Source organism: Xenopus laevis, chromosome 2S (genome assembly GCF_017654675.1).
Source record: "Xenopus laevis strain J_2021 chromosome 2S, Xenopus_laevis_v10.1, whole genome shotgun sequence".
Lineage (NCBI taxonomy): Eukaryota > Metazoa > Chordata > Amphibia > Anura > Pipidae > Xenopus > Xenopus laevis.
Window position 1 is genome coordinate 143,294,087 of NC_054374.1, and position 21,726 is coordinate 143,315,812.

General features: G+C 36.3%; 1 protein-coding gene across 21 annotated transcripts in view; it reads left to right on the plus strand.

The window, feature by feature from the left end:
• postn.S (periostin, osteoblast specific factor S homeolog) overlaps positions 1-21,726 on the plus strand; it is a 54,171-nt gene that overhangs the window by 14,255 nt on the left and 18,190 nt on the right. For all 21 annotated transcript variants that reach the window (XM_018250220.2, XM_018250226.2, XM_018250225.2 and 18 more), the window contains exons 3-15: positions 4,052-4,116; positions 8,023-8,180; positions 8,800-8,964; positions 9,549-9,695; positions 10,005-10,146; positions 11,921-12,133; positions 12,907-13,041; positions 13,251-13,399; positions 15,202-15,338; positions 18,439-18,569; positions 19,474-19,604; positions 20,887-20,989; positions 21,240-21,307. In XM_018250220.2, coding sequence (XP_018105709.1) covers positions 4,052-4,116; positions 8,023-8,180; positions 8,800-8,964; positions 9,549-9,695; positions 10,005-10,146; positions 11,921-12,133; positions 12,907-13,041; positions 13,251-13,399; positions 15,202-15,338; positions 18,439-18,569; positions 19,474-19,604; positions 20,887-20,989; positions 21,240-21,307 — 1,744 coding nt within the window. The remainder of the gene's footprint in view (positions 1-4,051; positions 4,117-8,022; positions 8,181-8,799; positions 8,965-9,548; positions 9,696-10,004; positions 10,147-11,920; positions 12,134-12,906; positions 13,042-13,250; positions 13,400-15,201; positions 15,339-18,438; positions 18,570-19,473; positions 19,605-20,886; positions 20,990-21,239; positions 21,308-21,726) is intronic.

Here is a 21,726-nt window from a genome sequence, read left to right on the forward strand (position 1 = left end):
GAAGCTACAAAGCAGCTTGTGGGTTCAGTATCTCTATAATTAGAACCCACACTAATATGATAAACTACAATAACTATTCAACATCGGTTTAAAAGGAAATAGACACAATATTGCTGATGCTTGATTGGAAGCATCTTAATTCCCATGTGAACTTGTCATTCTTGCAACACAAGATTCAGGTCTAAGGGGACACAATGTGTTTCCTGGATTTGTAATCATTATTAGAGGTCATTTTTCTCCTTTCACACACACATAAGTGCATTTCTTTAATGGAAACTTGCCAAGACTTGGAGAAGGACCAGGATGTTGAGGATCCGGTCAGTTAAATTAAGCCTGATGGTCTTTCCTTAGGCTAAATGTTTTAGTAAGTTCATTATTTGAATAATAAATATACATTCAACATTACAATTATGTAGCATGAGAAATAATAATTTCTTCTGCAGACTAATATCCTCAGATTCTTGAAGCATAACTAGAAATGTAAAGGTGTCACCAAAATGTGTCACCATTTGATAGACAGATATCAGACAGATATAAGGACGAAAGACCTACAGCTTATAAAGGGTGACAGTGCATATTGTTATTATGTATATTACTAGGCACCTTGACTGTGTCCTATAGTCCTAATGTAGAAAAAACAACCTTCTGAACTGGAATAAAAAAAAAGTAAGATATACAACATTAGACAGCAATTTTGGTCAATCCAGTGCCCCCTTTTATTAAGAAAAGGGCACATTCAGCCAAGTACAAATATTTTTCTGCTATGCTTCTTGCACATCTATTGGTTATTTCCATTTAAAATCTATTTTGGTTACTATGGGTTTTTTTCCCACTTGATCTTTGACTGAATGCACATAAAGATAAAGAAATCTGCCTTTTATAAAAGAAGATGATGAGCTCATGAGCCAGATATCCATATAGGAGGAGGCATATGGAATGTAACTTATCTCAGTGTTCATTTTTATTCTCGTCAACAGTTAATTATAATGGCATTCATCGTTCAGCACATAAGAAATATTGTGAAAAAAATCATTTAAACTTACTTTGGTTTCTGTTTATGAACAATTAACAGGCCCCTGACCTTGCCCTTATGATAAATGAGTAGGATGATTCCATATGCATGTACATTGTTACAAAAAAAGAAATATTGCTGCGGGTCCTGGGTCCCCATAGTTACATCACTGACTGCAGTCACACATGGCCACAATCAGTGGGGGAGAGGTGGTACACCGGTAAAGGGTTCACATGGCAGAGGCGGCCACTGGGTACATCATTCAACACAAAGAGGTGGTACTTGTGGGCAGTGGGCATAATTTGGGGTGATTGTGGGAAACATTTTAGCATCATGGGACAGGGTCAGAGTGGAATAGAGGACTGGCCATGCATATAGGGGCATTTTTTCTCATTAGAGCCCCTATGAACTTGTTGGAATAATTGAGGTATTAGTGATCCTTTTTTCAGTGATCTAACAGTATACTGTATATAATGTGCCTTTCCAGCTTTCATTTGTATTTTGCCTGACAAAGGTGTCTGCATGCTCCGAAAGCTTGCAATTGTTACTAATTCAGTTAGCCAATAAAAAGTATCACCAAACTTTACATTTTCTGCATTTTTTCAATGGCTAACACAGTACAACATCTTAAAACTGTTGAGGTGTCATTAATCCTGTTTGTTGTTTTGGTAGTGTTTAACACTAAACTGCACCGCACCACGCCAAAATCGCCCGTGGAGTTCTACCCTGAGATAATATTTTTACGGAAAAAAATTAAGTATCTACTACAGTTTTGGTGCATGAAAAAAATCAGTTCCCCTTTAGTTAGCCTGTCTAACATAAATGTCCTTTGTATAAAACTGTATTGATGGCCCTGTTAAGCGAGAGATTGTGCAAATATTAAACCCCAAATATAATATTAGATGCTCTGTAAACACGGATTGATAATCAGCCTCTGGAGGGCTGAAAACTTAATTATTTTCCGTAATCTTACCTTAACTGGCTTTTGGAAAGAAGAAAAACTTTGGCAACTCAGTTTATTTAGCAGAACAATCCACATAGGAGTTTATAACCATTGATAGAACATAGACCACCAAAAGAATAGTGTAAACTCACAATACTAAAAACAACTGTCCCTGAAAGCAAACGAAACACACAGTAAGACAGCAACTGGAAGGTATGTCCAGCTTTCAGCCTTTCTCTTAGTGGAACCCAGGGGAATATCTACATCCCTGAGTCTATGCATTTAGTCCCTACTTTTGGGTCATTAGCACCCAGGATCTTAATCCCTCTGACTCACCTTGTCGGAGCCTGGAACTGCTCAACTACATAACCTATCTATCACTCCTAGAGTGATCTGTGAAAGAGTATAACTACCCACTTTACTAAGGGCAAATCTTGGGTTCGACTACCCCTTCCCTTCCTAATGAACAGGGAAGTGCTCAAGCTAAAATGGACCCTGAGCACATTGTCACAACCCTTTTTATACTATTGCACAGTGCCATCTACTGGTCACTGTAGAAACAAAAGGGCATAATCAGAAAATAGGTTGATTGAATAGGTTGAGGATTTGCCTGCCAGTATTAGCTAGGGGTGGCTATTGTACATATCCCTACATTTGTCACCCAGAATCATATTTATAATACACAATGGCTTCTTGCTCTTTTGTATAGGCTCCTTGCACAGGACACTTTGAGCCTACTAGAAGTAATGCAGTGGATCAAATAGTGCCCACACTCCATAGTATCTTGCATCATCATTAGTGACAAAGGACATGTAATCCCCCCATATATTTTGGCTGTTGGCTACGTAGCATGCTTAGGTCTTCTCAACTCCTGATTAATAAACATCGCTGGTGTCCATGAAAACTCTGCCCTAGCTGTCTGCTTTTATTTTTTCTCCAAACCATCTCTCCTTAAACATTACAGGGATTAATCCAAGCAGGACTTTTGGTGAAAGTATGTTGTTTCTGTACAATGCTGCATTCTTGATTGCACAAACTTTACAGCATACATGTGTTGTTTGTTGAAGTAAATATCATAGATGTTGTGTCAGAAGGAAAATAGCTGCCTGGTGAAAGCAGCTATTTGTTTTAGGAAAATGCAATGTGACTATCAAATGGAGGGGTTATATGCAGGGCTGCTCCTGCCATGAGGCAAGGTTTGAACCTTGCCTCAGGTGGCAGTGAGCAGGCAGTAACAAGGGGTGGCTTTTGTAAATTTAAGAGCCAAATGAACGGGTTTCAACCCAGAAATAGGGCTACACTAGAGTGCTATTACCACCCACTGACTCTTTCCGACTCTCCAGTGCGGGAGAGGGGGTTGGCATCGGGGTTGCTGCTTCAGGCGGCATCAGCTCCAGGATCGCTGCTGGTTATATGCTGTACAAAATGTGCCATTTGGGTTGAGCATATGTGCTCAATTTAGATACATAATATGAAAATGTAAATGTCCTTTATGGCAAAAACAATGGAACTTACACTGTACATTTCTCTGTGCTACACAATACAAAATTATGTCTCCTACTCTACAGTATATATTCATGGCATGATGGTTTATTCCTCTTAATACTAATGCTTTAATGACCATTAAGAAATGTGTGTATTTTTCTTTGTCCAGAAAATAACATTACTTGCACGTATACAAATAATGTTAAATGTCACTGTGAAAAATAGAGGCAAAGGACCATTTACATATAAGAAGAATAACAACTGGGAAATTACTTTTGCCCCTTTACTGCCACATTCCTCCTCGATTACTGTCTCAGCATAACCCCAAAGTTTATAGCAAACTGTCATTCCAGAACATTCTGGCCTTTTTCAAGGCAATGTGTTTATTATGGTTAGTATTTTCCTGCTGCAATGGCCTCTGTCCCCAGGGCATAGTGTGGTTTGGGCAATACCGATAACTATAAAGAGATTGTGTTGAAAAGCCCTGATGTTTTAACTAGATACGTATACAGTATATACATATACCACTGAATTGAACTGTCCTTCAGTTTCTTGAACTTATTCCCACATGTGCAGTGTCACTTTATTCATTGTAACATTCTGTTTAACAGAACCATTTTATATGAATGTTGCCCAGGCTACATGAAAATAAACGGTGAAGCTGGATGTCCTGCAGGTATTGTTTTATAAATGGTATTCCTTGCTTATTAATGTGATTATATACTGTGGAATTTACAGTCTGCACATTCATGTTTTATCTTGTGCCAATATGTAAAGTTTGTAGGATTTTCTTATAAAATTATAAGGCTTGACATTATAAATGCTACTTCAAATGAGTCTTCCTTTGAATGATTTGCCTTCTTTTTATCAGGACTTTGTTAATTACTTTACTGGTCCATATGTTTCTGATTCTCTACAAATTCAGCATGTTTTTTTAAAATATCTATTCATACAGAAATGGTTCTCTATTTTATTTAAAAAATAAATAAACATTATAAAAACAAAGAAAGAATAACATGTTCGTTAGGTAATTGCAATGTTAGTCTATGACGGGTTGTTATGCTCAATTTAATGTGCCTGTGTGATCATCTTGAATTTTTTTAACAGAAACAGAACTAATGCAAAAAGAAGTTCTTTACGCAATAGCAGGCTGATACATTTAAGTATACTTACATGTCTATTTGGCACATTGGCTATAGTTTTGCTTCATATATGGTGTAATCAAAGGGTAAAAGAGGCTCTGAAGCCTTAGGAGAGAACTTGTAACATTAGAAGTTGGGCATAACCATTGTACTATATCAGCATCTGTGTATTCAGGGCCGCCATTAGAAATCACGGGGCCCCGTACAAAAAAATTTTTGGGGCCCCCTGGGCCCCGCCCACACTGACGACCAAGCTCCACCCCATATCCCGCCCACTCCACATCGCAGTTAAAAGACCACACAGACATCAGCGCTAAAAAAGTAACCCCCCCACACAAGTTGTAAAAAGCTATTGATGGTCAGGGCCCCCTTATAAAAAATTGGGGCCCCAAAAAAAAAAAATTTTTTTTTTTTTTTTTTAAAAACATTGGTGGCAGGGGCCCCCTTATAAGTTAAAAAAAACTTGGGGCCCCAACAAAAATTTTTTAAAAAACTAAAAAATAAACAAACATTGGTGGCAGGGGCCCCCTTATAAGTTAAAAACAAATTGGGGCCCCAAAAAAAATTTGAAAAAAAAAAAATTTTTTTTTTGAAAAAAAAAACCATTGGCGGCAGGGGCCCCCTTATAAGTTAAAAACAAATTGGGGCCCCAAAAAAAATTTTGAAAAAAAAATTTTTTTTTGAAAAAAAAAAAAAACTGGTGGCAACTTTTTTTTACAAGTTAAAAAAATTAAAAAAATTAAAAAAAAAAAAAAAAACAATGGTGGCAAGGGGCCCCTTATGAGTTAAAAAAAAAATTGGGGCCCCAAAAAAAAAGTTTTAAAAAAAAGATTGGAGGCAGGGGCCTATAGAATATTAAAATAATACATTGGTGGCCAGGTGATTAAAAAAAAAAAACAAACACAAACTGGTGTTCAGTAGGATTGAACTCATGGCTTCAGTACTTCCACTTCGCCTCCTTTCGTGACTTCGGGTCTTTTCACCGCTTCAGGACTTCAATTTCGGCTCTTTTCGTGACTTCGGGTCTTTGCGCTGCTTCAGGACTTCGGCTGTTTTCGTGACTTCGGTTCTTTTCGGCGCTTCGTGACATCGGCTTTTTCCGTGACTTCGGGTCTTTTCGGCGCATCGGCTTCGGCTTTTCGGCACTTCCGCATTCGGCACGCAAGAGGCAAGACGTACGGCTCGGGCGCTCGTAAGGGGGGCCCGGATCTTCAAAAAATGCAGCGCTGCCGGGCCCCCCTTCATGCCCGGGCCCGGTACGCTTGTCCCCCCTGTCCCCCCCTGATGGCGGCCCTGTGTGTATTGTCCAATGTTGTTTTTTAACTCATAATACTGTATTTGTAAGGCTTCATGCTAATGACCTGATTACTTTTTGTTATCTTTCCCCTGTTTTGGCTTTAATACGTGTGGCCACATGAACTTGGGGGTGAATAGAAATGTTAGGGGCAAAACAGAATGTCCAGAATGCCTAGATCTCAGGAGGAAAAACTCTGCCATTTGCCAGATGCATTTTAATTTAAGTTTAGCAGCTGTGTATATTTATTTTATGCATGTATTAATTACATATAGATGCTCCCATGAAATTTGGAGGCATCTGAACAAATTACTTAATCCTGTACTGGATGAACATTGTCAGTACTTCCCTTATCTTTCTCTGCTGACAATGACAAGTAGGGACCTATGTATTAAAACTCAATTTTTTTTGTTGAGTTTTTAAAGGGGAAAAACTTGAATATTTACAGGGAAAAAACTCTAATTACTTAAGATTTATTATGTTTTGAAGCTGCTAAAAATTTACATCGAAAATACTCCAGCTAAATCCTGTCAAAATCATGTAGAAGTCAATGACAGATGGTCCCTTTAACAACTGGAACATGTTTTTTACCTTCAGGATTCTCCACAGTTTCAGGCTCTTTTCACTGGTTTTTGTTAGAAAATCCAATAAATTCAAGTTTCCCAGGTGTTTTTGGAGCAAAAATGTGAAAAATTATACTATTCAAATTGACACTCAATTTTGTTGCGACTTTTTGTCACACTGATTTTTGCAAGAAGTTTTATTGGTAAATTAAGGGGATTCAGGTTTGGGAGTTTGGTCGCAATCTTTTTCTTTGAATTTCTATCTATTTTTTGGGTACTTCGACCATCGAATAGGCCTAAATTCGACTTCGACTTCGATTCAAAGTAAAAAGTTTGACTTCGAAAATCGAAGTACTGTCTCTTTAAAAAAGTTCGACTTCGACACTTCGCATCTTAAACCTGCCGAATTGCTATGTTAGCCTATGGGGACCTCCTAGAACCCATAGGCAACATTTGGCTAAGTCTTTAGAAGTCGAAAGAAATCGTAGATTGATCAAATAAATCATTCGATTCGAAGGATTTCATCGTACGATCGAACGATTTTCGTTCATCCAAAAATGTAATCCAATTCGATGTTCGATGATCTGCCCCATAATGTATCTTGAGATTTGGAAATGAAACCCAAATGGGGAAACATTTCAGATCAAAGAAGCGTTCAGCTTAGAACCTGACAACTTAGAATACACGTGATATATACTCTTCCCTTTAAAATCATTACAGGGCTTTAATATCAACAGGCAAAAATGACATCAAATTGGATAAATTAGAAATAGCAGAGCCCGAGGCCCCACTGAGCAATGTTATTAGTAACCTTCCCTGTTCAAAACCTACTTAAGTAAGTTTAAGTAAAGGTGTTCATAGACAAACAGGTTTTATTATACTAAACTATGTTTCGTATGATATTCAGTGCATGTAAGGTGGGACATGAGCCAACCAATATCAGCAAAAGACTGATACTGATCAGCTCTCTGATTGGACCGTTCGGAAAATGTGCTAGTGTTTGTTGCTGAATCGTCAGCTAGAGGTAGAATTCTATTGTTTCTACCTTTATAGCTGAAAAATTCAGGTTTAAATGTCTGCATTGAAAATTAAAGATCTTTCCTGTGACCAATGGTTGCAGGAAAGATCGTAACTGTACCGTCTATGGCAACCTTGAGGCATGCAAAAGTATTTGATCTAATATATTTCCAGTGTTGTGTCCTTTCTTATTACAAAAAAATGTAATCATACCTTCCTAATAAATGAATGCTGACCATGGTCTGCTAATTTATTATCTACATGGTCTTGGGAACTCATCAAGTACCAAGGGAATTGAGGTTCAAGCTGTAACTTTGCATGCAATTTGAAATGAGCGTCAAAAGTGAAAATGTACAAATTTTGAAAAAAAATTAGTTTTTGAGAACAACTTTCACAGGTTCTGTTTGTACAGAGTTTTTTGTTAAAAAACAGCGGACAAGCAATACCAAAATGCTCATACATTCTACTAAAATTTCAACTTTAATCATCATACAGTAAGCTAATCTAAAAGAAATCTGTCCCTCTTGCAATGAGTTTGATCTATTTTTCCTGTTTCATCTTACTAGTTGCTCCCATTGACAATGTGTATGGCACCCTTGGAATTGTGGGAGCCACAGCAACGCAGGATTATTCTGATAGATCTGAACTGAGAAAGGAAATAGAAGGAGTTGGCTCCTTTACTTTCTTTGCACCCAGCAATGATGCTTGGCAGCTGTTGGATTCTGTAAGTTTGTATTATTGTGTTTAAAGTTTAAACTTTCTGCTTAAGAAACCCCTTTATACAAGCATTAACAAATCATCTAGCTCTTAGCTTTTTCTTTCTAAACGTCTGCATTGTTTGTTTGTTTTTTACTTACCATACGTGGTAATAATGCTTGGCAGCTGTTGTATTCTAGAAGTATGTAATTTTATTATTTATATAGACTTTCTGCTTCAGGAAATTCAGAAAGAAATCAGCATATAACTTTTCCTTTTTACAAGTCTGCATTGTGTTTTCTATATATAAATATATTCATTGTTATCATTGGCATAACTAAGAGCTACCTCTTTGGTAAATGTAACATTATACAGTATAAAGCATTTCCTACCTCTCAGCTGAATTGAAGAAACTTTAGGGACAAACAGTGAATTATATTCAATATTACTCTGAAATTCCAGTTGCTTAAGACTTATTATCATTACAAGATACTTTATATAAAACTGGATATTTGGAAAAATATCTCCTTTAACAACCTGACAAAATGTAGTTTAAGGTATTAAGAAAATACCTTTATAACAGAATTTAAAAAATGATGGAAAAAATGGTGCTAATGAAGTGTTTATTTCCTTAATATTGTTATTAGGAAGTGCGTGATTCATTGCTAAGCAATGTGAATATTGAACTGCTCAATGCTCTTCATTATCATATGATTAACAAAAGGATGTTGACAAAAGATCTGAAAAATGGATTATCTGTGACATCTATGTTCAATAATCAAGAACTAGTAATAAACCACTACCCAAATGGGGTAAGTACCAATCAGTATGATTTTCTTCATTAAATCAGGTACAAATCTGCATTCCTGTTATTTACAGTTGTTTTCCAAAGAGTATGCTGAACAACAACAGCAGTTCCCCCTTTAAGCTAAAATGATGTATGTTATCTTTTACTACAACTATAAAAAACGTTTCCTTATTTAAAGACTCAGGGGTGTCTATTATGCAAGAGAATATTGAGGGAGGTGTCTTCTAAAGTCAAGCAATTTTTAAATTTGGGCTTTTTAAACAATTTTGACTTTTTGCATACTAGAATGCAGCTTTACTGGGATCAAGTTATTTCACTTAAGTTAACAGGTTTTTCTGATTTCAGCCCATTTTGTAGATTGGAACTCTAGAAAAACCTGTGTTTAAGTTAAGTTTTTCCAAAATTTTAAAAGAGTTTGAAAAGTTCCAATTTAGTAAATCTAATGCCCCATATTTCTCCATTCATATTTTTTCTTGCTAAATGCAAAATGTATACTTGGCTCAAATCATTTTCATCTTTCAGTCCTAACAAAACTAATTTTAAGATTTAAATTGACATGTGATTAATTTCTAGTGTTGATCAAAACAGGTTGTCACAGTTAACTGTGCAAGAATTATCCATGGAAACCAAATCGCAACAAATGGTGTTGTTCATGTCATTGACCGTGTTGTGACAGCAGTTGGAAATACCATCGAAGATTTCATTGATTCTGAAGATGAATTATCATCCTTCAGAGTAAGTGTGCAAGGGCAACGAAAACAAATACTGTCAGTTAAATCTATAGATGTATTTGCCAGATGTAGCAATATCACTAGTTTACAATATCCTTTGTGCTTTAGTAGTAAATTAGTAAATATATATTTTTGTTTAGGCTCAATACCCCTTAACTGGCATGAATTCCTATAGCATAAGTGGATAGACATAAATAAATTAAATTATATTTAATTTATTAATAGGATGCACTTAAATAGTCTTAACAAAAGAAACATCAGAATAATTTATGCCAAAATGAACTATATATATATATGTGTGTGTGTTTTGTAGGAGGCTGGAGTTGCTGCAGAGGTATTGGAACAGCTTGGCAAGTCAGGTCACTATACCCTTTTTGCCCCAACTAATGATGCTTTTGAAAAACTTCCAAAAGGTGTTCTTGACAGAATTATGGGAGACAAACAGGCAGTTAAAGGTATGGCTGGGATTTATGATGGAGTAGCTATAATTGTAAAGATTAATTCATGTTATAAGAGCAATTGTTCAATTATAAGCTTTATGTAGTGATTATCACTTACCCTGGTGGTCCAGTGGTGGCATCTTGGGTGCCTAAGGACCCGCGCGCCTCGACGTCATTTAAAGGCGCAGGCGCGCTGGCGTGGTGACGCCAGCGCGTCATGGCGCCGAATTTGAATTGTATAAAAAAGCTCATTAGGGCTGTGAGACCTTGCCCGTGATAGGATCTTGTTCCTGGTGCTTTGTTAGCGATTCTGATTTCTGATTCTGGTTTTGACCCCTGCCTGGCTTTACGATTATCCTGACTTCTATATCTGACCCTTGCCTGAATATCGACTATCCTTCTGCTGAACCCTCCTGTCTGATCAGTGTCGGACTGGGCCGGCGGGACACCGGGAAAAACCCCGGTGGGCTCCGGGCTCTTGTGGGCCCCGCCGGCCCAGATCCGCTACTTAGTGGGGTGGCGCGACCCCACTTTGTTTGGGGTCGCGGTAGAATAGAATGGCTGCGCATGCGCACAAACGCGTTTGTGCGCATGCGCACTAGCCCCCTGCAGCACTCCGGAGCGGCAGTGGCGGCTGGAGGGGGCCCTGGGGCAGTAGCCCCGGTGGGCCCCATGCCTCCCAGTCCGACCCTGTGTCTGATTGATTACCCGGTTTTGACCTTGGCCTGCCTGATTACGATTGACTTCTGCCTGCCCCGACCCGGCCTGTACTGACTACGATTCTGTTTCCTGTTTTGTACCGTGACCTTCGGCCCAAAAGACTCTGCTACCTGCCGTGCCCCTTTGCCAGCCAGAACATCTTGCCTTGTACCCCTCGTTAAGTCCAGGCGGCACCCAAGTAAGCTGAGGGCTCCTCCCGAAGCCCAACGGTGGTCACACTACTGGTGAAGCCGAGCCGAGACCAGGGTACTTGGCACTTGTTTTGGTATTGGGTGCCGGCCGTGACATTTTAAAAATAAATTGAAAAGGATACATAAAAGGGGACGGAGAATAAAAAGGGGAATTACTGTGCACAGCTGTTACATAACTATATAATCATCTTTGCGTACTTCACCCCATGGACCACCTCACAGTTAGTGTCAGTAATTCTGTCTGTACACAAAGGAAACTTTGCATGGCAGTCATTGTCCTATTTTGTATAAAAAAAAAAGGATTTAATTGTACAGTTCTGTAGAGAGCCAGTAATTGCATTAATTCTCTGTTCATCTTTCAAATGAGGGGCACTGCCATAAGGCAGGTCGAGAGATTTGTCGCAGCAAACCGCAAGTTACCTGGGGTGGCAAAAAGCCACTACTGGTGACTTTAAAAGCCAAAATTCTGATTCTTAAATTGGAATTCTGGCTCCTCTAGTGCAGAAACCACAATTGCACTCTCCACACTAGTGATACCCCCTCAACTCGTGACAAAGCTTCTGAAGGTAAGTGCAGGGCTGATGGGGGACAGCAAAGGAAAGGCTGCCTCAGGGTAGCAATGGGTATAAAATGTCCCTGCTGCGTTCAGCCATTCTATTCTACACAGGTTCTTTGTTATCTTCTAAGTATTTATTGAACCTGTTTTGTATTGTTCTATACAAAAATAATGTTGCTATTGTGTGTTGGTCTAAGGTTAATAATTTCATGCAAAACCCTTTTATCTTTTGATGTTACTGGTCCTTTGAAGAACATATGGACTTAAATATGACTTTGAAATTACATTGTACTAAAATTGCTTTCTTTTAAATTACTTTCAGCTCTTGTGAATTACCACATCCTCAATACTGTCCAGTGTTCAGAAGCCATAATGGGTGGGGCAGCATTAGAAACTCTGGAGGGAAGTTCACTGCAAATAGGATGTGATGGTGACAGTTTGACAGTGAATGGCATTAAGATGGTAAATCGTAAAGATATTGTTACAACTAATGGAGTCATTCACTTGATTGACCAGGTCCTGATTCCTGACTCTGGTGAGTAATTAACATTTTATTTTTTGTTAAGCATAAGCAACTGAGGTTTATAAGGATTTATAACTTGACTGTTTTCATTTACTTCTGTTACAGAATTGTAATGCAAATAGAAATTATTATTTTTTTTGCATTTATGGTCGCAGCTTAACAAAATTGTTTTAAATAAAGACACTATTGCTCATATACATAGGAGTAGGAAGTAGGAGGTGCAAAGTTTAAACACTGGTGTTAGGGGCCATGTTTTTGTCCCACAATCCTTTTTTGCTCATGAACAACTCTTTGCCCCACCAATATGCAGTGAAAAGAGTTGAACCCAACTGTGAATGCTTGTAAATGCTTACCATTGAAAAGGCAGAACATAAGCATCATGTAGGCATCCACTTCAATAACCTTTATCTGAGCTGCATTTACAAGTCGCATATGTTAAGTGTCTTTTACCAAAGCCCTTAAAAGGAATTCAGAATAGAGCACTATTTACCTTGCACATTGGCAGAGAGCAGAAGCTACATTAGGTGGATTCACCCCCTCTTGAAGAGCAGATTTTCAATTTGGAGCTTAGTGCAATATTCCTTGTGCACATTGCTTGTTAGGTGAGCACTAAGGACCCCTTAATGTGCTAGCATTTATACCAGGAAAGTAAATAACCAATGCTTACTAACTGCTACCTTTTGGAATAAGCAAAGAAGCTGCTGTAACCAATTATATATTTGGTCTCAATTATAAAGCAAAATAAATTGCAAGAAAATGTAAAACATTTTTGTTTATTATTACAGCAAAACAAGTCTTGGAGCTTGCAGGAAGTCAACAAACTACTTTTACTGATCTTATGGCACAGATGGGTCTTGCAGCATCTTTTAGACAAGATGCAGAATACACACTCCTTGCACCTGTAAATAATGCTTTCTCTGGTAAGCTTATATTATCGAGTCGCATCTAATATAGCTTTATGAAAGCAAAGGATAATGTAAAAAAATAGTTTTGATTAAGATTATGCTTCTACCTGACAGTGCACATTTTCTTTTCACATAACTTTAAAATAATTTAATATATATTATCTTGAAAGAGAGAAGATATGTTATAGAGTAATTGTCATGTCACCCATGTTATTTTTCTACAGATCAAACCTTAAAAATGGATCAGCGTCTTCTTAAATTGATCCTACAAAACCATATTCTCAAGACAAAGTTTGTTCTTAATGAACTGTACAATGGACAGACATTGGAGACATGGGGTGGAAAGATCCTTAGAGTGTTTGTCTATCGTACTGTAAGTTCACTTGCTGTCTCTCTGTAATGGTTAGCAATACATATTATTAAATCCATTAGGATAAACAACTTTTGTTAAAAAATGAACATGCCAACACAGTTAGCAATATTATTTATTTGTTGCCAATAGAATAAGTTTAAATAGTTAGAAGATGAAGAAAAAAATCTCTTCCACTGATTTTGAAAGTCCAAAGTTTGGCCTTCCAGAACTAATAATTTCATCTTTTGTGTTTCCACCAGAAGTGGCGCAAAAGTCATGCTTCAAGCTCAGTAAAAAAAATATGCTTTGTTGAACAAAATGATCATTATAACTCATATGGTCCTTCATTTAATGTAACTGAATGGAATCTCAAGTGGTTGCTTGGCTCTAGTAACAAATTTCAACAAAACACATAGCTGGTTTTGCCTAAAATTATTGCACAAATAATACAATTTCTGAAATCTACCATTGCAATATTCTTCCATTTTTATTTGTTTCTGGAAATATGTCAAGGTTTAACACATTGGATATTTAAATACTTTAGAAATTTTCCATATTTATTCACACATAAATTAAACATTAATTTATTTTATGTATATTAATGTTGCATGAATTTCATTCATTGAAACGAAAATACCCTCAAGCAACATTTGTCAGTTTAGTTATTTCTGAATATGATCAGGAGGTGTCTGAAGATAATTGTGGTGTTACATGCTGTAACAAGATAAAATAATCCTGGAGCCTAATGTAATGTAAGATAAATGTGACTGATATGTACATGTTTTCAGTCTGCACATTTACAGTGTTTAATGAATACTCAATCAATGATCAATATTTAGGGGCAGATTTACTAAGGGTCGAATTTCGATGTACAAAAAACGTTGAAATTCGACAATCGAATTAAAAAACTTTGAATTCGAATATCGAATTCAAAGTTTTTTCGGCATATTTTGTAATCCTGCAATCGAATAAAAATTTTATTCGATGTGTAAAGATTTAGAAAATGGTTGTAGAAGGTCCCCATAGGCTAACATAGCACTTCGGCAGGTTTAACTTGGCGAAGTATTGAAGTCGAAGTTTTATTAAAGAGACAGTACTTCGGTTATCGTATGGTCGAATATTCGAACGATTTATACTTCGAATCTAAGTCATAGTATACTATTTGATGGTCGAAGTATCCAAAAAATTACTTTGAATTTCAAATTTTTTTACTTCAAAAATCCCCTCGAATTCACTTCGACCCTTAGTAAATCTGCCCAATAATTTCCTTTAACAGAAACACACCTTCAAGCAAAAATATTTTACTATTTTGAAAATAAATTCTCCGGAACAATATTATTAATATTTGTTATTTTTTCATATGTTATTGAATAATGTATTCAAAATTTAAGAATCATAATAATCCCATAAATTTAACATTTATCAAATGGCATCTAAAGCTTAGTGAACATAGTCAAATTTGTAAAAATGAATGGAACAAGGCAAATATTTGTTGCTATCAATTCTCTTTTACAATTTAATTTGAACAAGTTCTTCTGATTTGAGTTTTGTGCGTATGCTAGTGATCAAGAAAAAAATCATAATTCTGTTAAATTTAATTACATTATATTTGTGATTTTTTTTCAAGTTTTGACAAAACGCAAATTCAAAAATAAATAATTCTACCTTTATGTCTTCAGTATTAAATTTAAGTTTCCTACTGAGAATCCGTGTAAAAAAAAACCTCAGTATGCTGGTTTTACTAAACAAAGTGAATTTGTATTATTGAGGCTAAGCAGGGAATGATGAAAAATAAAGTCAAATAAAATGTTTTTGTACCACAGGCTGTCTGCATTGAAAATTCCTGCATGCTTCGTGGAAGCAAAGAAGGAAGGAATGGTGCAATCCATATGTTTAGTGAACTTATCAAGCCAGCAGAAAAGTCATTATATGACCTCTTAAGCCTTGACAAACGGTTCAGGTAACTTTTTTTAATCATATTAGAACAAAGAAGTTGGATAACAATAATCTCAAAGAACTACAGAATGAATTCAATTAATTTTAAAAGCAATGTACATAGAGTTTTCTAGGCTCACTAAGCCACTACCATTTAGAGCTTATTCAAGTTTTAAGGACGGAAAAAGAGGGACCTAAGTGGATGTCGTATCATCAAAAGGAGGCACCACTAAAATACATTGGCTTTCCTTACTCAGAGTCCAGTTATAAACCTAATTGACTGTTTTATATAAAAAGTTGAGAACAGAACCAAAAACTGGTCAAGGTGATGGTCAGTAGAACACTCCATGAGCTATAAAGTTAAAAAGAGATTTATGATCGTATCCACATACGTGGGTTCTCTAAAATAAATGCAAAGGAGAGTACATATTAACACAATTCATGAAGGTACTTGTGTCCAAACATGCTCCTGGTTGTCAGTGTGTTCCTTCTGCCTCTTATGATAAATGATGGACAACTGCACCCATTGATGCTAGGGACTGTAGCTACCACCACCCTGGAAGTGACTGTAGCTCCAAGTCTCCAACAGCATGTTCTATCAAGAATGCAGTTGAAGCATGCACCACTGAGAGCATGGCCAATATTACACTGGACTTAGGGGGAAATGCTGCATTATAGGTAAAAAAAACAAATTATGGCATTTTGTGTCCAAAATATCCCTTTGCACACAACACTAGTGGTTGTAAATGAGCCCTGTAGTATAAAACAAAGTCCACAAGTTCAGCAAAAATGTGGATAGAATTTGCCATGTTTCTACACACAATTTTTTACCTTGGGTATGCAATTTAATATCTGAAAAACTATTAACCAAAAAAGCAATTTTTGTTTTAAGTAGCCTTAAGGCATAGTACTGCACATTAGAAAATAATGTGAAGTACAGTACTATCTAAAAACTCTCAAGGGTTCTGCATAAAGGATTCATACTTATACTAAGATCAGGTCCCTTCTAGATTTTTCTTTTGAGCATAAATTGGCTAGATTCTGGTTATCACAGGATTACAATCACATGTAATGTTTTATTTATATATTTCTCCATAGGAAGGAATACTACCCATTATTTAGGGACACATTTACCTAGGGTCGAAGTAAAATCCTTCAACTTCGAATATCGAAGTCGAAGGACTTTGATCGAACGATTAAATCCTTCAAATCGAACGATTCGAAGGATTTTAATCCATCGATCAAAGGATATTCCTTCGATCAGAAAATTGTTAGGAAGCCTATGGGGACCTTCCCCATAGGCTAACATTGGCCTCGGTAGGTTTTAGGTGGCGAACTAGGGGGTCGAAGAATTTTTTAAAGAGACAGTACTTCGACTATCGAATGGTCGAATAGTCAAACGATTTTAGTTCGAATCGTTCTATTTGAAGTCGAGGGTCGTAATCGAAAGTCCAAGTAACCCATTCGATGGTAGAAGTAGCCATATTCGACCCTTCGAAATTCAAACTAATTTTCCTCTATTCCTTCACTCGAGCTAAGTAAATGGGCCCCTCAGTTTCACAAAATATGAATCTTTAAAGCTAAAATTCACAGTAGTTTGTCTGGTCCTGTCTGATGTTTATGTTATACAAATACAAATTTATGGCTTATACGCATTTGTTTCTGGAATAGCAAAATGTCTAACTTGCAAAACCATATCCCATGTAACTCATTACTGGCTACAAAAAGAGACAGCGGTTAATTGTTTGGGGAAAAATCGTTGATCAAAATGGAGATTTATAATAATCTATGTGTGCTCAGCAAAATGGAAATGCTAGAACATGATAATGTTGAAAAGAGCAAAAGGAGTGCCTTGAGTCATTTGTTGGACATGAAACCCGCTGAACAGGCATTTTCCAAAATATATTCCTAGAGAACTGGTTAACATGACACCATATGAAAAGTCTGAATAATTAACCACTTTTGGCCTAAGGTTTCTGGATTCTATACAGACTATGATACATTTCTTGGAGAGAGATTTTTATATTTTGGTTTGGCTGAGCTTATTTAGGCAGTCAGATTTTTGGTTTATCTTATACCTTTAACAGATGACCAGTCTGACATCTGTAACCACTCCAGGCAGTGTTAAAATGACTGCGTTCAGATAGATGAATTATACAGTACCACTGACCTAATCCCACTTAACCACACATTTCATACATGACATAGTGTCTATGAAAAATAGTTATATCATGTGTGAATTCAAATGAATACTGCATGCTTGATTCCTATTTCAGATGCTTGTTGATTCAACTAAATTGATCATTCTTCCCATACTCCAAGCCCTGAAATTACATTTAAAACTCAAGAGGCACAAAATTAACTGTGTCTGGAAAAAAAACATTTGCAGAACTAGATACGAATAACAGCTATATATTATACCTGAACTGACTATTAGGGGCCAATTCATTAACTTCGAGTGAAGGAATAGAAGAAAAAAAAAATTCGAATTTCAAGTGTTTTTTTGGCTACTTCGACCATCGAATGGGCTACTTCGACCTTCGACTATGACTTCGATTTTGAATCGAAGGATTCGAACTAAAAATCGTTCGTCTATTCGACCATTTGAAAGTCGAAGTACTGTCTCTTTAAGAAAAAACTTCAACCCCCTAGTTCGCCACCTAAAAGCTACCGAACCCAATGTTAAAAAAATCGTTAGACTATTCGACCATTTGAAAGTCGAAGTACTGTCCCTTTAAGAAAAAACTTCGACCCCCTAGTTCGCCACCTAAAAGCTACCGAACCCAATGTTAGCCTATGGGGAAGGTCCCCATAGGCTTGGCTACGTTTTTTTGGTCGAAGGATAATCCTTCGATCGTTGGATTAAAATCGTTCGATTCGAAGGATTTAATTGTTCGATCAAACGATTATTCCTTCGATCGTTCGGTCGCAGTATTTGCACAAAATCCTTCGACTTCGATTTTCGAAGTCGAAGGATTTTCATTCCAAGTCGAATATCGAGGGTTAATTAACCCTCGATATTCGACCCTTGATGAATTTGCCCCTAAGTATTTGAATGCTTAAGGGACTTGCACAGAAGTTAAACTTTACACGGTCACTTACCTCTTTTCTTTCAATGTTCACAGCATTTTCCTGAACCTGATTGAATATGCCGGCTTGAAAGAACTTCTCTTGCAACCAGGAGCTTGGACTTGGTTTATTCCAACTAATGATGCCTTTAAAGGACTTAGCGAGGAAGAATTGGAAATCTTAAAACGTAAGTGGTTCTTAGAGGGTTGTATAATAAAAAATGCTATGGCTCTGATGTATCAAGATTCAAAATCTGCAATTCAAGGGGGTAGCTTTTTTGCACTAAATCCCACAACCTTAATTTATAGCTTTAAATCAAGTATTTTTTAAGCTTAAAAAACTCAAATACTTGAAGAAAAATCCATCTAAAAGGTTACAAGGTTAATAGGAGCTATCCTATGAAATATTTATTTATTGGATTGTTTTTGATTTTTTTTTAATCTTGTAAGATCACAGATTCAAGATTTTTATAATAAATACACAAATACTCCAGTTTATTCACAGTAGAAAAAAAACCTTTAAAAGTACACAAATTAAAATTTTGATAAATAGGTTGCCTAGTAACTCATAGCATCCACTCAGGAGGTAGTATTTATTGGTTGCTATGGGTTACATCTCCTGGGGAAACTTAGTTCCTTTCATTACATGAGGATGAAACATCTACTTGAAAATGTTTAAAACTATTTTGATTCAGGTTAATACATCAGTAGACATGATTCATCTGTTAACTTAAAAGCCTCCATCCAGTCTCAGATTCAGGTTCATTGGAACCCTGGTGCCTTAAAGGGCCAGTAACACCTTTTTTCATATATTCCCCATGCAGTGAGTATACCCCACCACATTCATACAAGGTGCTGGGTGATGATTACCATTTGTGGAAGGATGGAAAGAAAATGTACTGATTCTTTGTTGGTGTTATAGTGTATCTATGTGTCTTACTTGCTTCTTTCAGAGTCCTCTTCATTTCTATGTGTGCCCTGCAACATACATACAAGCACTTTAAAATGTGATTGGGTGATTTGATGCCTTTAGTAAAATATAACAAAAGTAGAATTTTTAATTTTATGTGTTATTTTATTTTCATATATCAGGAGACAAAGTTGCTCTTCAGAACATCCTTCTGTATCACTTGGCACCAGAAGTGTTCATTGGTGGGGGATTTGAGCAGGGTGTGACAAATATTCTTAAATCTCTTCAAGGAAGTAAAATCATGGTTAAAGCAGTAAGTACATTACGTATGATCTATTACAATACTGTGAACTGGTAACTGGAAAACAGTTTGAAGGGAGTACAGTCTCACTTGGGAAATAATTAGCATTACTGCCCAGAAAGAGGGTGTCCCAGTATGAAATTGAACTATACGCTGAGAGGGTTGAGACCTTGGATCTGGGTGAAACAGTTTGGAATGCTGCAGATTAAAAGAAAAAGACCCTGTGAAGTTGTACTTTTATATTTTGGCCTAGAATCCCAATAGGGAACCAGTATTAGAGAAAAATACCCTGTGTATTCATTAAAGCCCAAGTGCGGTAAGGGTTTTGTTTTATTTTTGTACCAGTTAGATCACAGAGTCTGGAAATGTAAATAGTAAATGGATTTTAATCTGCTAAAAACTGTCTGTTCGTCTGATCCTGCTCATAATACCCAGTGAGCATAGTTTTATTGGATACAATGGTTAAAGTATTTTGAGTAGAAATAAATTTGCAATCATTCTCTGACACTCACAGCTGACTTTTCTTTGAATCTGTAATTCCCTAATTTACCTACAGTACGTCTACATGTTTCTGGCTTGAAAAAACTACAAAAGGTTTTTAGAGTCTTAAACATGTAGAGGTCTTAAGTCCCCTGGAAGAGTTATGCAGAAGACATGACTCAAGTTTCTTGCTTATCATTCTGGAGGACCTTTATTGGTGCTACACATTTTCAATGTTTCAGGTTTAATTCTTTTTCTGGGTTTTTTAATACTAAAACTACAGGATTTAGACTGATATATATAATCACCTTCTTTTCTCATTGGCAGTAAATGGATGGGTATTTCAGACGTTAAAGGTGTTATAAGGTCAGGTGTAAGAGCTACCAGACACACATCTGTTGGTCTCATTTGAATTAACATGTTACATTTAATACTGCTTTACTTATTCAACTATTATACTTTTGAATATCAGAATTACAGTCTACAGATCTGTAATATCTTTACACCATATACTGTAATAACCATAATGCATCTCAGTAACTTGTCTTGACTTGCCTTTAAATGTAAATGAATTTCCTTACTGTCAAATTATCATAAGCGAATTCCTGTTTGGCTTGAGTCCCTATTAGCTACAGTAAAAAAAAGGAAAGCAATGTTTATTTCAACTGTATAATAGCACATTTAAAGCAGCTGCAATGTAACTAGATTGTAGGTGGTAGGATATCTAGTTTGACTTTGATGATCATATTTAATAGAATGAACCTTCTTTGGAACGTTTGAGGTGCATTCAATAATTTAATATTTAATCTTGTAGATAAATAATACTCTTTCTGTGAACGGCGTGGTCTCAAAGGAACCAGATGTTATGACAACCAATGGAGTATTTCATGTTATAGATAAACTACTTTTCCCTGCAGGTTAGTACAGTAAAATATTCTATTAAGGATATGGCATAGTGGTTATAAATAAGAAGAGTCTTGTTTATAAAGAAGAAATGCATCAATGGAAATGAAGGGGGCACGGGAGTAGAAGTGAAAAAAAAAACATGAAAAACTTGTAGAAAAGATTTCAAATGGAAAAGCATGAATAGCAGTAGTAAACTGCAATAAATACCAGCCATCTATGTAAAGTATAACAAGATTTAATTTCCTTTTTGTTTATTTACAGATGTTTCCCTTGGTAATGAACAACTTATGACCATTCTTAATAAAATAATCAAGTATTTTACAATTAAGGTATGTGACTACAAATAGCCATTTTGATTGATACAGTTGTATTATCTCTATAATTCAAGAAAATGTTATTACCACTAGAGGTTTTGATCTAGTGCTGTCTATGCAAGATTTCTCAGTTGACCCAAATAATATGGCAGCAGTAATTAAAATGGAATGCAAAGATGCATGAAATGTCTATGTACAGTATATTTTTTTATGTTCACAATCATACTCTCTTGTTATGGTACAATAAAAGACATCTGACATATGAATGAAACCTTATAATGCATTATCATAAAGCATGCCACATGTATCCCATGTTGTTTGCACCTATGATTTAATTTACAAGTTTGTCTAAACCCCCCCAAGATATTTTCTTTGGATGTTTTCTAGTTTACGTAGAGCACTTCAGTCTGCATAATTCGAAATTGTTTTAAATA